The sequence below is a fragment of the Theropithecus gelada genome, chromosome 17, assembly GCF_003255815.1.
Source record: "Theropithecus gelada isolate Dixy chromosome 17, Tgel_1.0, whole genome shotgun sequence".
In the NCBI taxonomy this organism is placed as follows: domain Eukaryota; kingdom Metazoa; phylum Chordata; class Mammalia; order Primates; family Cercopithecidae; genus Theropithecus; species Theropithecus gelada.
Window position 1 is genome coordinate 90839316 of NC_037685.1, and position 15639 is coordinate 90854954.

Consider the following 15639-nt stretch of genomic DNA (forward strand, 5'->3'; position numbering starts at 1 on the left):
GTGATCTTTTTAGAAAGCCAGAATAGTTCATCTCCTGCTTGAAACTCTTCAACAGACTCCAACTTCCATAGAATGAAAATCCAGTATCCTTACCACGATCTTTATGACCATGACCCCCCGCATGGCCTGGCCACTGCCCATCTTCTCTGACAGCATTTTGGATTTCTCCATCCCTCTGCCACACAGTTTGTCCACCTCATGTTCAGTACTACTGTCCACTCTTCTCTAAACTAGTTCCTTGTCCTTTGGTGTCAAACTTCACCACCTCAGAAAGACTTTCTATAATCAGCTACATCAAAAAAACCTCTCCATTAATCACTCTCAGTCCCCATTTTTTCTTTACTGAACTGATTACACCTTTTTATTTTATTTCTTTGTGTTCTAGGTTTCTCTGTCCTATATGCTTCTCATTTACTGTGGCACCTAGCATAGCCCTTGGAATACCTGTTGCATGTACATATTACAAAATCCTGTGCTATATTTTAGTGACATGTTATCCATGTCACATACTTAGGAGCTTAAGAGTTTTATTCTTTCACGTGTTAGATGTTTCTCTCTAAAAGGAATCTCAGCAATTTAAGAAAAGAAATCCTTGCACCTCATCTAGTATACCAAACAGAGAATGCATAAAAACACTTTAAATACCTGCTCTCCTGTCTTACAAAATGAGCAGTACAGGCTCATGTATTTTACTTTATTTCAAGCATTAATCTCCTTATTCTCTTTTTACTATTCAAATCCATTTAACATGTACTCTGATCTTCTCTCCTGAGTCCCATATTAAGGCTTCACAATGACACAACACTTTGTCCCCCTCCTCAGAAATTCATAGCATGCTGGAAAGGGCAGCCACATATACAGACTCAAGAGTACAAAGGCTCAAAACAAGTGCACGAGAAGTATGTTTTTCTGATCTCTAAGGATGTGTTGTCCAATAGGGTAGCCTCTAGACACATGTGGCTATTTAAATTTTAATTAAAATTTAAATCCTAATCACACTAGCAATATTTCAAGTGCTCAACAGCCACATGTGGTAAGCAGCTTCTGTAATGAACAAGACAGACATAGGCCATTTTTGTCATTGTAGAAAGTTCTATCAGACTTCTGTTCAAATGGGCTAAACTTCTACTTAGCCCTGCAGAGGGACTCCAGGTGATATCAGTGGCTCTAACTTTCTTTTGGGTGTTTCTTTCGGGTGTTTCTTTCATATTATTGTATTAGCCCATTCTTGCATTGCTATAAAGAACTGCCTGAGGCGTGGTAATTTATAAAGAAAAGAGGTTTAATTGGCTCGCAGTTCTGCAGGTTGTACAGGAGGTATAGCACCAGCATCTACTCTGCTTCTGGGAAGGCCTTAAGAAGCTTCTAATCATGGCAGAAGGTGAAGGGGTAGCAGGCATGTCACATGGCCAGAGCCAAAGTGTGTGTGTTGGCTGGAGAGGGGATGAGGGAAGCACACTTGTAAATGATGAGATCTTACAAAAACTCACTCACTATCACAAAGACAGCACCAAGCCACGAGGGATCTGATCCATGATCCAAACACCTCCCACCAAGCCCCACCTCCAGCACTAGAGATGACAATTCACCATGAGATTTAGGTGGGGACAGATATCTAATCTGTATCAGTCTGCCATTAGCCCCTTCCAAATATCATATCCTTTTCAAATTGCAAACTATGATCATGCCTTCCTAATAGTCCCCCAAAGTCTTAATTCATTCTAGCATTAACTCAAAAGTCCAAAGTGCAAAGTCTCATCTGAGACAAGGCAAGTCCCTTCTACCAACAAGCCTGTAAAATCAAAAACAAGTCATTCACTTCCAAGATACAATGGGGGTACAGATATTAGGTAAACATTCCCATTCTAAATAGGAGAAATCAGCCAAAACAAAGGGGCTGTAGGCCATAGGCAAGTTTGAAACTCAGTAGGGCAGTCATTAAATCTTTTTTTTTTTTTTTATTGAGATGGAGTCTCTCGCTCTGTCACCAGGCTGGAGTACAGTGGCACAATCTCGGCTCACTGCAACCTCCGCCTCCCAGGTTCAAGAGATTCTCCTACCTCAACCTCCCGAGTAGCTGGCACATGCCACTATGCCCAGCTAATTTTTGTATTTTTAGTAGAGACAGAATTTCACCACATTGGCAAGGATGGTCTCAATCTCTTGACCTCGTGATCCGCCCACCTTGGCCTCCCAAAGTGCTGGGATTACAGGTGTGAACCACCGCGCCTGGCCTGCAGTCATTAAATCTTAAAATTCCAAAATAATCTTCTTGACTCCGTGTCCCAATCCAGGCCACACTGGTACAAGGGGTGGGCTCCCAAGGCCTTAGGTAGCTCTGCCCCTGTTGCTTTGCAGGGTGCACCACCCACAGCGGCTCTCAGGTGCCAGCATTGAGTGTCTGTGGCTTTTCCAGGTACAGGGTGCAAGATGCTGGTGGATATACCATTCCTGGGTCTGAAGAGCAACGACCCCCTTCTCACAACTCCACTAGGTAGTGTCCCATTGGGGACTCGGTGTAGGGGGTCCAACCCCACATTTCCCCTTGGCACTACCTTAGCAGAGGTTCTATGTGAGGATTCTGCCAGCCCTTACAGTAGTCTTCTACCTGGACACCCAGGCTTTCTCCATATATCCTCTGAAATCTAGGCAGTGGCTACCAAACCTCAACTCTTGCACTCTGTGCACCCACAGGCTTAACACCACATAGAAGTCACCAAGACTTACAGCTTACACTCTCTGGAGCTGTGGCCCAAGCTGGACCAGGGCCCCTTTGAGCTGAGGCTGGAGCCACAGTGGCAGGGAAGCAAGGAGCAGTGTCTCAAGGCTACAAAGAGCAGCAGGGCCCCAGGCCTGGCCCTCAAAACTATTCTTCCCCACTAGGCCTCTGGGCCTGTGATGGGAGGGGCTGCCAAAGGTCTCTGAAATGCCTTCAAGGTTTTTCCCTTATTGTCTTGGACATTAACTCTCCGCTCCTTTTTAGTTATGCAAATTTGTCTAGCAAGTAGTCGCTCCACAGCCTTCTTGAGTTACTCTCTGAAAAAAGCTTTTTCTTTACCATGTGGGCAGGCTGCAAATTTTCCAAACCTTTATGCTTTTCTTCCTGTTCAAATATAAATTTCTTTGCTCCAACACTGGAACATAGGCAATTAGAAGAAACCAGGCCACATCTTGAATGCTTTGGTGCTTAGAAATTTCTTCCACCAGATACCCTGTATCACTCTGAAGTTCAACCTTCCACAAATCCCAAGGGCAGAAGCAAAATGCAGCCAAATTCTTTGCTAAGGCATAGCATGCATGACCTTTGCTCCCGGTTCTCAATAAGTTCCTCATTTACATGAGACCTCCTCAGCATGGATTTCACTGTCCATATTGCTATCAGCACTTTGGTCACAATTATTTAACCAGTCTCATGGAGGTTTCAAACTTTTCCTTATTTCCCATATTCTTCTGAGCTCTCCAAATTCTTCCAACCTCTGCCCATCACCTAGTACCAAAGTTCCTTCCACATTTTCAGATATTTTTACAGCAAATGCCCCACTCTTTATTACCAATTTTCTGTATTAAGCAATTCTTGTATTTCTATAAAGAAATATCTGCATCTGGGTAATTTCTAAGGAAAAAAGGTTTAATTGGCTCATGGTTCTGCAGGCTGCACAAGAAGCATGACACCAGCATCTGCTTGCCTTCTGGGTCGGCCTTAGGAAGATTGGCGGAAGGTGAAGGGGCAACAGGCACATCACATGGTGAGACCAGGAGCAAGAAAGAGAATGTGGGCAGAGGTGACACACACTTTTAAATGACCAGATCTCATGAAAATTCACTCACTATTGCAAAGACAGCACCAAATTCATTGGGATCTACTCCCATGAGCCAAACACCTCCCACCAGGCCCCACCATCAGCATTCAATTCAACAGGAGATCTGAGCAAGAACAAATACCCAAACTATGTCAATTATCATTTATGAAATTTAATATACAATAGAGGCTGAAATAAACTGCACCTGTTCCTTTCAGACATATACCGCCCCCTCTAATAAAAGAACTAGAAATCCATCACCAATCTAAATGATAAAATTGAGTTTTACTCTTAAAAAGCTTTCTGAATCATAAAAATTAAAACTTCCACCTACTGTCAATGTGATGCTTTCCTTTGTATTAAGGCCTTTCTTCATGTATAGATATGTAAGGGAATACCAAGATAAACATCATCATTTTAAAAATCTTTTACTTAACTAACCTGGCAATACTCTAAGATATAATAACAAGCCCAGAAAATTAATCTAAGGAATAAACTATACTGATTCTTTTTATGTAAAATACTAATAGAGGCTTTAGTATCTGCAGTTCAATAATTTCTCTCATTTAAAATATTTATCTTTCAACAGAAACCAAAATATTCAGTTAATAGCTTCATACTGATAGCTGTAAAGCCATAAACACATACGGTTTGCATTCTCAGAAAACAGGCAATAACAATTAAAAAGAAAGAAAGTTTATTATATTCCACCTTTATATACATAAGAAACTGTAAAGTTTAACAGTATTTTTTTCCAAATTGTTTTGGCTTAACACTTTACCTTTTGTTGTTGTCTTTTAAACAGTAAAATGATAGTTTCAAAAAATTACGTTTGTTTTATTTTGCTCTGTTTTAAGAGGCAGGGACTCACTGTGTTGCCCATGCTAGAGTACAGTGGCTATTCACAAGCACAATCCCACTACTGTTCAGCATGCGAGTTTAACCTACTCTGTTTCTGACCTGGGCCGGTACATCCCTCACTGGGCAATCTGGTGGTCTGCTGCTCTCAGGAGGTCACCATATTGATGCTGAACTTAGTGTGGACACCTGATTGGCACAGTGCACCACAGTCCAGAATTTCTGGACTCAAGAGATCCTCCTGCCTCAGCCTCCCAAGTAACCGGGACTACAGGCATGTGCCACCATGCCCAGCTCAAATAATTAGGTTTTAGTTACATTTTCTCCCGGTTGTACTTAAATATCAGTAACGTAGGGTCCAAAATCTATTTTTTAATAGAGTAGCTGAATATAACTACTCTAGAAATATATGAGCTCTCGTAGTCATATGAAACTGCGTTAAAAATGAAGATTTTGGATTCTGTGTCACATTGTGACTTACTTTACATGTTAACAGAATTTTTTTTAAAAAGATAGTCAATCTTGGCCATTTAAACAGAAATGTATATTTTAAATAAACTGGGAGATATATATGGCAAATATATTTACCATGTATATGTATATATGCTCTGTGTGTGTATATATATATGGCATATATAGATATAGATATTTAAAAAATAGATTTGGAGCATTTTACAATTCCAGGCCCTCTCAGGTCAACTATAAATTAAGCTGAGCAGCTCTTATTTACCATCTATAGAAGATACGTGTCTGTTAAAAGCAATTAATACATTTTCCATGTGTTCTTTGTTTACTGTTAACCCTGTATTCAAAGCCAAAGCTTTTAAGATACAGATACACTTTTAAACCAAATATTTATACAACATTTTGCTACATCTATAAACCAAAAAAAAAGCTATAGAATGAATGACAACATACAAAAGAGGCAGTCTCCTACCCCTAGGGAACATTCAGTCTTCTAGAGGTCTCTTAGAGAAATGGTGCTAGATTTGGAAGGACTGTGAAAGCATGAGAAAGTAATCGTTTGTCCTTTGAAAATATAAAGTTAGTACTTATTTGAAAACATTAATAGTTACTTTCTTCCAGGACATTTTTTTCATTAATATTTCATCAATCTGACATGCTTTTAGAAAGGACAGTCACATGACCTAAAATTCGAAATTTCAACAAATATTTATTTAATAAGCAATGCTACTCTGAATGGCAATTAAGAAATAATAGAAGGCATATTCAAAGATAGATGGCAGTGTCAAAATAAACAGGTAAAGAAGTATATTAATATCCTACCTAATACTTTTTGACTCCTTATTGGAAAGTACTCTTGAAAAAATGCCTTTAAGAGGTACACATAGGCACATCTCTCTAACAAAAACTCTGTTTAAAAAATGCATCCCACTAATGTTTTTAATTTACCAAAGGAGATGTTTCTATGACTGCTATGATGCACTATATTGCTGATTCCCTCATCCCAGCTACAGGCAGTTACACCAATGACTGCCAGGGACCATAACTATAGCACTTCCTGTCAGACATACTTCATCTCTCCTTTTCTATTCCTTAATACCTGGTATAAAGCCCACTCGCTCCCTTAGCCTCATCCTGCTAAGACAGCACTCCCTGCTGAAGGGAACCTTCCTTAGATCACTCTTTTATTCCCTTGGGATTCTCTTGAGATTAATGTCCAATCATTCTTGCAGATTTTTAAATAATCTTCAATCTGTCAGAGTTTATTTTCTTTATAATAGTCTCACCATCTGGAATATAACATTGAGAATGTAATAATAATATAGTTAATATATCAAAGAAGTGGATATGCAGAACCAAGGCCCCTTAGGCAGCACTGTCTAATAGAATTGTTTACAATGACAGAAATGGCCTATATATATTGTCCAAAATGGTAGCCACTAATTACATGTGGCTCTCAAGCAAATATGTTGTGGGGTTTCTTTTTATTCATTTTTAGGTAACTAAATTTAAATAGCCACAGGCAACTAGTCGCTACCATATTGAATAACAGGAAAGAAAACAGAGCTGCCTGCATTACTTACCTCCATGTATCAATATCAAAGAGAAAGGAAGAAGAGAGAGAAAGAAAAAAAAAAGGAAAGGAAAAAGAGAAAAGAAATACACCCAGGAAAACCTTACTCTACCTGCCCATTTCAGAAATTATCACTACTAGTATCAAAATGAATCTGAATATATTGTTAATTCTCAAACTCTTTTTCACCTAAGGTGAATTTTTAATAAGTTTTTATAACTTGTTAATCTAAAATACTAAAACATGCCATGCAAATCTAAAAAAATATATCCAGAATGTAATAGAGAGAGAAAAATAAATGGAAAGTATTAATGATAGAATAGGAAATAATACAGCATAGAACAAGAAGTTCTAACATATACATAATTAGAAGGGAAAAGGCAATACTTGACAAAACAATGGCAAAATTTTCACAGAAAGATACCCATCATATTAAAAAAGCCAAAAAAAAAAAATCCCTATCAGAAGAAAAAAGAAAGAAATCTCACGCAGACACGTAAAAAAAACTCTAGAACACCAAAGATAAAGAAAACATTATAGAACCAGACAAAAGAGAAAAGGCAGATTACATGGAAAGGAATTAGTTTTACTAAACGCCAAGTTCTCAAAAATAGCAGTGAAAGTCAAAAGAGAAAATAATATCTTCAATGTGTTAAGCATAGATATCTAAAACCCTCAATTGCATCTCAGTTGCATGCCCTAGGAAGACTATCCTTCCAAAGCAAAGGCAAATAGATACTTTGAGACATTAAGTATAACAACAACAAAAAATTGTGAGTCAACTTGACTATACATCATTTTTTAAAAAGATACTTTCAAACAGAATTTTGCAATCACACTCTCACTAAGGGATCTTAACAATATACTTAAAGCAAAAATAAAATAATCAGGGGCAGCAAACAAAAATAAAAAAGAATGATGTATGTAGAAATATATATACATATACACATATTTATAATATGACTCAAAAATAGTAAAATCTAACTTATTAAAAGAAAACAGATACACTGAAATTTCACTCAAAACTAGCATGTAAGTAAAAAAGATATTAAAGTTTTCTTTGGTTCAAGAGAAGAGATATTGCTTACTTTTGTACCTTTTAAGTACATGCAAGTTAAATTTCTTTTTAAAGTGTGTTCATTTTAAATTTCTTTTCTAAGATTAGAAAATGATCATTTGTCTTCCAAATCAGTAAATGAGGAAAAATAAAATAAGAAATTAAATATCAATCCAAAAGAAGTTAAGGATAATAAACAGAAAGGATGAATATAGAAAAGGAAGAAACAGAAAGAAGAGATGAGGAGGAGCAGGAGCAGTTTGGATGAGGAACCTGGAAAAAGCAGCGTAAATTAAAAATTCAAAATGAAACATCAGACATAAATTCCAACATATTTTCACAATTGATACAAAAAGTTAAAACTACCAGGTAAAGACAAAGATTATCAGATGAGATAAAAAATTATTCATATGCTATTTATAATAGATATTCCTAAAATATAAGGTATGAAAATGATTAGTTGGGAAAAAGGTGAAAAGCTGCACACATCAAGGTGGATAAATCTGTGAAACAATATTGAGAGGAAATACAACTCTAAGAATAATGCATGGAAGATGATCCACTGACATACACTTCAAAAACATATAAAACGAAACAGTAGGTTAATTAGGAATACGTATATGCTAAAACTATAACTGAAAGGAATGATAAACCCAAAACTCAAGACAGTGGTTACCATAGAATAGTGTAGGGAAGGGGTATTTAGGAATGAATGACGGTATAGGATTAAGAAGGGATGAAAGGAAGCTTCAAAGCTATAGGCAATATTATGTCTCAGCCTCATTAATAGGCAAGGAGATGCATGTTTTACTGTTATGACAAATTGTCTTTTGGAAATGTTTAATATTTTATTTGAAAATTTAAAGTAAGTCAAAGTATTAGCAACTTCAAATTTCTGATCTTGAAAGACTTCCTCAGATCATGTTGATAAAAATGAGTACAATGATCTCACTGCTTGTCACAAGTTTTTCTGTTTCTGTCTTTACACATGAACTAGATCAACTCCAAAGTCAAGATCTTCCACCTGCTTTGTGTTTTTAAATTCCAGAAATGAAGAAAAAATAGATTCTAAAAATGACGTCATTAAATGGAATAATGACATTCAAAGGCCATTTATTTGTTTTCCTGTAAGCACACACATTTCTGCAAAATTTTCCAAAATGGGTCGGGCGCGGTGGCTCAAGCCTGTAATCCCAGCACTTTGGGAGGCCGAGACGCGCGGATCACGAGGTCAGGAGATCGAGACCATCCTGGCTAACACGGTGAAACCCCGTCTCTATTAAGAAATACAAAAAAAAACTAGCCGGGCGAGGTGGCGGGCGCCTGTAGTCCCAGCTACTCGGGAGGCTGAGGCCGGAGAATGGCGTGAACCCGGGAGGCAGAGCTTGCAGTGAGCTGAGATCCGGCCACTGCACTCCAGCCTGGGCGACAGAGCGAGACTCCGTCTCAAAAAAAAAAAAAAAAAAAAATTTCCAAAATGATTTTCTCAAAATTATAGTTATCAACTTAAGAATCTCTTTAGAAATCTAACAAAAATAGAACTTTATGATAAAATTATTCTTGTTAATTTGAAAATGAAAATGTTAACTATGATTAATGGAAAATAATGCCTAAAATCTCAAAACACAAAAACCTGATAAGCCTAGATTTTGAGACAAAGAATCTTGCCCTTGACAGGCACGTCAAATTGAGAAAATAAAGACACCTTCACTATATGCATAGATGAGTATGATCTATAATGTTGCTGTCTACCTTTTTATGTTTCTAACCAAATGTATTCCATAATTCAAACATAATTATTGACTATGTCAAGATCCACTAAAAGTAATATTTGATCATTTGAAGAAATTGGTCTTTTCCCTGGTGTTCAGAACTAGCTCAAAACTGTCACCAAGAATACTAGATAATCAATAAACAACAAATAAAAGATGTTTGTGATCTCTACATCAAATCTTCATAAAGCAAGACAAATAATCTAGTATTTAGCATACTGGTTTTCACATAATTCATAGAGAGTAAAAGGCTGACATGGCTCACAATTGCTAAGCAGTTTCAGAAGTTGAAGAGTGGCTCTAAAAATATTACATATCCAGAGACGAGAGGGGAGAGGTAATTGGGAGTACGGAGGAATCTACTTTTTCCTTGATTTTTTTTTTTTTTTTTTTTTTTTTTTGAGATAGAGTCTCACTCTATTGCCCAGGCTGGAGTGCAGTGGCATGATCTCAGGTCACTGCAACCTCTGCCTCACAGGTTCAAGGGATTCCTGTGCTTCAGCCTCCCAAGTGGCACGGAGTACATGCATGCACCACCAAGTCCAGATAATTTTTGTATTTTTAGTAGAGACGGGGTTTTGCCATGTTGACCAGACTGGTCTCAAACTCCTGGCTTCAAGTGATCTGCCCGTCTCAGCCTCCCAAAGTGCCAGGACTATAGGCATGAGCCACCGTACTCGGCCTTCCTTCATTTTTTATTTAAATAAATCCTGAACCTACACCAGCACCGGAAAACCATCAATCAGTTCAATTTTCTTTTTTGTTCTATTCAGACATTTTTAAAACTTTAATTTACTTAATGATATGACAGGTCTAACAATGATCTCAAAACTTGACAAAAATTAGAAATCCTTTTTCGTCACATACCGTATAAAAATTAAAAACTGATTTAAAGAGCAGGCACATCATAACTAACAGGAAAGTCCAAAAATTTGATCACAGGCATAAGTTCCCAGTTTTACATGTCCACCTAAGTCATTTATCTAATAGGAACACTGGACAAAGAAATATTCAAAAAGTATCATCTTGGGCCAGGCACAGTGGCTCATATCTATAAGCCCAGTACTTTGGCAGGCTGAGGCACGTGGATCCTTAGAGGTCAGGAGTTCAAGACCAGCCTGGCCAACATGCTGAGGCCTTCCTCTACTAAAAATACAAAAATTAGCCAGGCATGCACATGTAATCCCATCTACCAGGGAGGCTGAGGCAGGAGAATCACTTGAACCCGGGAGATGGAGGCCGCAGTGATCCGAGATTGCACCACTGCCCTCCAGCCTGGGCAACAGAGTGAGACTCCATCTCCCAAAAAAAAAAAAAAAAAGGATCTTCTCAATTTTCTCTCTAAAAATAAAGTGGCATGATTTCAGAAAAAATTCTCCAATGATAATATTTTCTATTCTTTTCAATTAAAAAAAAAAAGTACTTTATGGATAACATCATGGATTCCTAATAACATATTCTAGAATTGTGAATCCTTAGAGAAACAATTCCACCAGTTTCTAGTTTTTCTTCTTCAAATAAGGTTCAAATGAACCAGACATAGCATAATTTCCCAGTGTTTTTGGGTAAAATCACAATAATAATCCATTGTAAGATGCATGAATTCATATATACCTTCTATTTTGTTTTCCTTTGTTAGCACAGACATCTACTTTTGAGTAGATAAAGAAGAGGAGAATAATAATGGTAGTAAATAAAGGGTCTACTTCTCATTATATTAAAAAACTATGAATATTTCCTGTGCCCACTGGCAGACAGATAAATTGAGAAATGAGTGTGAATTGTCTCCCCAGTCAACCCCCAAATACCCTCTTCCTATGTTTAAATTCCACAGAAATATGGTATGAATCTACTTTGTTCCCTCAAGCCCTACACCTGCACATACTACTGGAAAACAGCAGGTGCTCAGTAATTTTTTTTTCCACTCTCGTCACCCAAGCCTGGAATGCAAGATCCCAGCTCACTGCAACCTCCGCCTCCCAGGTTCAAGAAATTCTCCTGACTCAGCCTCCCAAATAGCTGGGATTACAGGTGCCCGCCACTATGCCCGGCTAAGTTTTGTAATTTTAGTACAGATGGGATTTCACCATGTTGGCCAGGCTGGTCTGGAATGCCTGACCTCAAGTGATCCACCTGCCTCGGCCTCCCAAAGTGCTGGGATTACAGGCTTGAGCTACCACGTCTGGCCAAATATTTTTTTAAATGAACATATTTTACAGGCAAAGATTAGGCTGGACACCAAAGCTCTTCATTTATGAATATACCTGTCAAATAAATTCCCTAATCCATTCTCAGTTTCTAATACTAGCCAAGGTAAGATTAAAGAAGGCTAAAATTAAAACCTCATTGTTTCAATCAACAAATCTTTATGGAGCATTTCCTGCATGCTAAACAGTGTGTCTGGTAACAAGAGGCAAATTACACCCATGAAGCCCTAGTTTCATGCCCACCATTAGTTTGCAGTCTATAGGACAGACTGGAAATGGCAAAATATGGAAAAATAAAGTTGAAATACAATAAAGTTTCTTTGTTTACTCATCATACTCCTTAGTTAAATGTCACTCAGTCTCACATCTCACCAGTTAAGGTTGTTTTCTTTTAAATACTTGTATGGTCAAGGATTTCTGCATACTATAATCCAGCCACAGAAATCTCCAAAAAAGTAATAATCAGAGCAAATTCTTCTCCATATCAAGAACCTCCAATTATAGTATGCAATTCTAGCTTTCAGAACACACACAAACACACACACACACACACACACATACATGACTACATATACATATATTCTTATGCAGAAATAATCATTCATTTCTTACACAGTAAAAACCCAAAACCGATCTACAATCCTTGCAGCTCTGAAATTCTCTGATTCTGACTGTTTAGGTATTTCATAACAACTTCTGCTTGAATTTTTTCAAGAATACTCTTGTTTAGCCACTTAATTCCGAGTTAGCATATGGCCTCCGAATAGACTGAAATCTCTCTTTTTAGGCACCACAATTAACATACATGATATATTTCAGGTATATCTTCCTGGTTTTTGTTTTTTTAACAAGTCTGTCTCCCACCATGCAATAATCTGACAAGTTTAAATATGCCCAGTTTATAAAAATATATTTACATTGATTGTTAAATTTTGTTCACAATTATTTCTTAGAGGCACCAAAAATTAGCCCATTTCAAAACTGACTTATGGAAACACCTATGGTACTGTTTGCATATAAAGTATAGGATACTCACTTAAATTTGAACTTCAGATAAATTTTTTTTTAGTGCGTGTCTAGAATTGAATATTTCTGGTTGTTCTGTACTTTTAGTTGGTAAATATAGCAAAACTAACCTATAGGGTCCTACAATGACATTTCCAACAACAGAAAAACTGAATTAGTGGTATTTCTTACTATATCAAATAACATCAGCAAGTAAATATATAATGACAAAATTCAGGGTGAAACTCAGTCATATTAAATTAATAGTTTCTCACATGACAGTTCTCTTTCAGAAAACACCTTAGGTTTCTAAAAATTCTATGGGGGAAAAAAGCTTTTCTAAAGTCCCTGAGCAATGTACCACTCAGTAATAAATGCAAAAGGTACTATTGAGACTATATTTCTTCCTGCATATAAATATCACGTATTCAGTTTGTACTTTAAGAAACTGTTGAGGTTTACCAGGCACAATGAAAAAAAATATTAAACTAAAAGAACACATTAATGACATCTGCCCTGTTGGTGTTCAAATAGATGAATTACCTCACAGGATTGCTGGTCAAAGACACTCGGAGAGACTCCAGGCATGTGACAAGTCTCTCATCTGCAGACCCCATTTTCAGCTCATGAATGAATTCCTGAGGTGAGATCTGTCGGCTTCTCTTAAGACTCCCCTATAAAATAAGTCAAAAAAATTTTTGATTAATACTGCATGGAGATTACCCATTAAAAAATAACAAGTTAATCCCCCTAACAGCATCACATAACTACTATAATTAGCACTATTTGGGCAGGGGTGGTAGATAATTTCCTTACTTCTGCCCAAAAATCTATAAATTCATAATCTGTGATATCCACAAACGATATTAATATAACATCAGAAGGTGTGCAAATTGAAATAATTGCTTTCTCAAATGTAAAATGTCATGGAGAACAATTGTGTAATATAAAAAATATCTTAAAATACAGTAATATTTTTAGGCACACACAAAATAAAACTCAATATAAGAACTATCCTATTAAAATTAGTATTCAAAGCAGCATAGAAAAGGCTGTTAGGTATTAATTCATTCAACTACCATTATAAGCCTAGTTTTAGGCACTATAGACAAATGGATTAACAAAAAGTGAAGTCTGGAAGAAATGCAAGCAAGAAAATAATAATTTTCAGTACAATCTAGTTCCTGTAACACAGCACAAAGAGACTCAAAGAAAGAACATCTAACTTGGCAGAACAGATCAGGGAAGCCTACATAACAGGGGTACATCTTCCTGGTTTTTCTTTTGAAGTAGGCATTAGGCAGGCAAAGAATGAGAAAGGAATTAACTTCCAGACCAAAACATAAAATGCACGTACACATGGAGAGAAAAACAAAAACATATGCAACTGAAGACAGAGGCCAGATCATGAAGTGATAAAGCACTACTATGCAACTAGCTCTCCTGGGGAGTTTTGGAAGGATCACTCCAGTGTGAAATATGAATTAGAAGAGTTAGAGTTCACTCATTATTCAACAAACATTAAGTACCTACTAAATGCTGGGCACTGTTTTAAGTACTGAGAATAGAGCAGGGATGAAAGAAGAATAAAAGATTGAACTTCCTACCTACATGTAGCTTTACTACATATGGGGAGAAATAATAACTAAAATGCATTGCACTGTAAATAATACACACTGTAGAGAAGAAGAAAAGCAGGAAAGAGAATAAGTAGCATCATATGAGACACGCAATTTTAAACAGGATGGTCAAAGAAAGCCTCAGAGAGAAGACTTCAAAGGACTCAAACTTGAGTGTTTAAATAAAAAGTCTAAAGGAGATAAAACAGCTAACCATGCAGATATAGGAAAAAAACGCTATGATGGAGGGGACTGTAGGTTTTACAGTCCACTCAAAGAACTTGGACTTTTACTCTGAGATCAGAAGCAGAGAGATCTGTTGAGAAGGTATCTATACAGCCTAGATAGGAAATGATGAGGATGGCGAACTAACAATAAAGTTCTGAATTATATTATTTAAATTACAGATTCACCATCCAATGGCAGGAAATGAATTGTGTAAGTTCAAAAGAAGATCAGGTGAAGTGGCAGGAAATTAGGTGTTTTTCATGTTTTTTGTTTTTATTAATTTAATATAATGTTATTCAAGAAAACATTCCCAATAAAGCAAAACAAATTAGCACTGTAAAGAAGGGTTATTTTTATTCATGTCAATATCAAAGTAGTAATTTAATAAAGAAGAATTCAATGGTACAATCTCAGAAAATAAAAGGGGAAATGGTGAGAGCTATGAAAATGAACATCCAATTATTTTTATCACAGTCACTGATATCATTCAAAGAATATATTCAACTTGCACCAACACAGCACTTATCGATGTCTCTTTTTGCTCTGAATTACCAAAAGATTGATTGTTCAACAGAGAAAATTTGGAAAACACAGAAAAGCAACAAGAACAAAGGTGCCTCAAAATAAGTACTACTAATATATTTCTACATAAAGCATTTTTCTCATAGAGAGAGTATTAATATATTTGCATATATTTATATTTTAAAACATATATGATACGGTTTGGCTGTGTCCCCACCCAAATCTCATCTTGAATAGTAGTTCCCATAATCCCCACAGGAGGTAACTGAATCATGAGAGCGTTTACCTCCATGCTGTTCTCGTGATACTCAGTGAGTTCTCACGAGATCTGATGGTTTTATAAGAAGCTTTTCCCCCACCTTCGCTGTCACTTCTTGCCTGCTGCCATATAAGATGTGACTTTGCTCCTCCTTTGCCTTCTGCCATGATTGTGAGGCCTCCCTAGCCATGTGAAACTGTGAGTACATTAAACCTTTTTATTTATAAATTACCTAGTCTCGGCCAGGCACAGTGGCTCATGCCTGTAATCCCAG

General features: G+C 36.9%; 1 protein-coding gene and 1 long non-coding RNA gene across 5 annotated transcripts in view; one reads left to right on the forward strand and one right to left on the reverse strand.

Moving 5' to 3' along the window:
* LOC112611025 overlaps nucleotides 1–14925 on the forward strand; it is a 31873-nt gene extending 16948 nt beyond the window's left edge. The window contains exons 3-4 of the long non-coding RNA XR_003116525.1: nucleotides 13272–13380; nucleotides 14764–14925. This is a non-coding gene — a long non-coding RNA (uncharacterized LOC112611025). The remainder of the gene's footprint in view (nucleotides 1–13271; nucleotides 13381–14763) is intronic.
* DIAPH3 (diaphanous related formin 3) overlaps nucleotides 1–15639 on the reverse strand; it is a 506048-nt gene that overhangs the window by 361586 nt on the left and 128823 nt on the right. For all 4 annotated transcript variants that reach the window (XM_025364744.1, XM_025364743.1, XM_025364742.1 and 1 more), the window contains one exon: nucleotides 13281–13411. In XM_025364744.1, the coding sequence (XP_025220529.1) occupies nucleotides 13281–13411 (131 nt within the window). The remainder of the gene's footprint in view (nucleotides 1–13280; nucleotides 13412–15639) is intronic.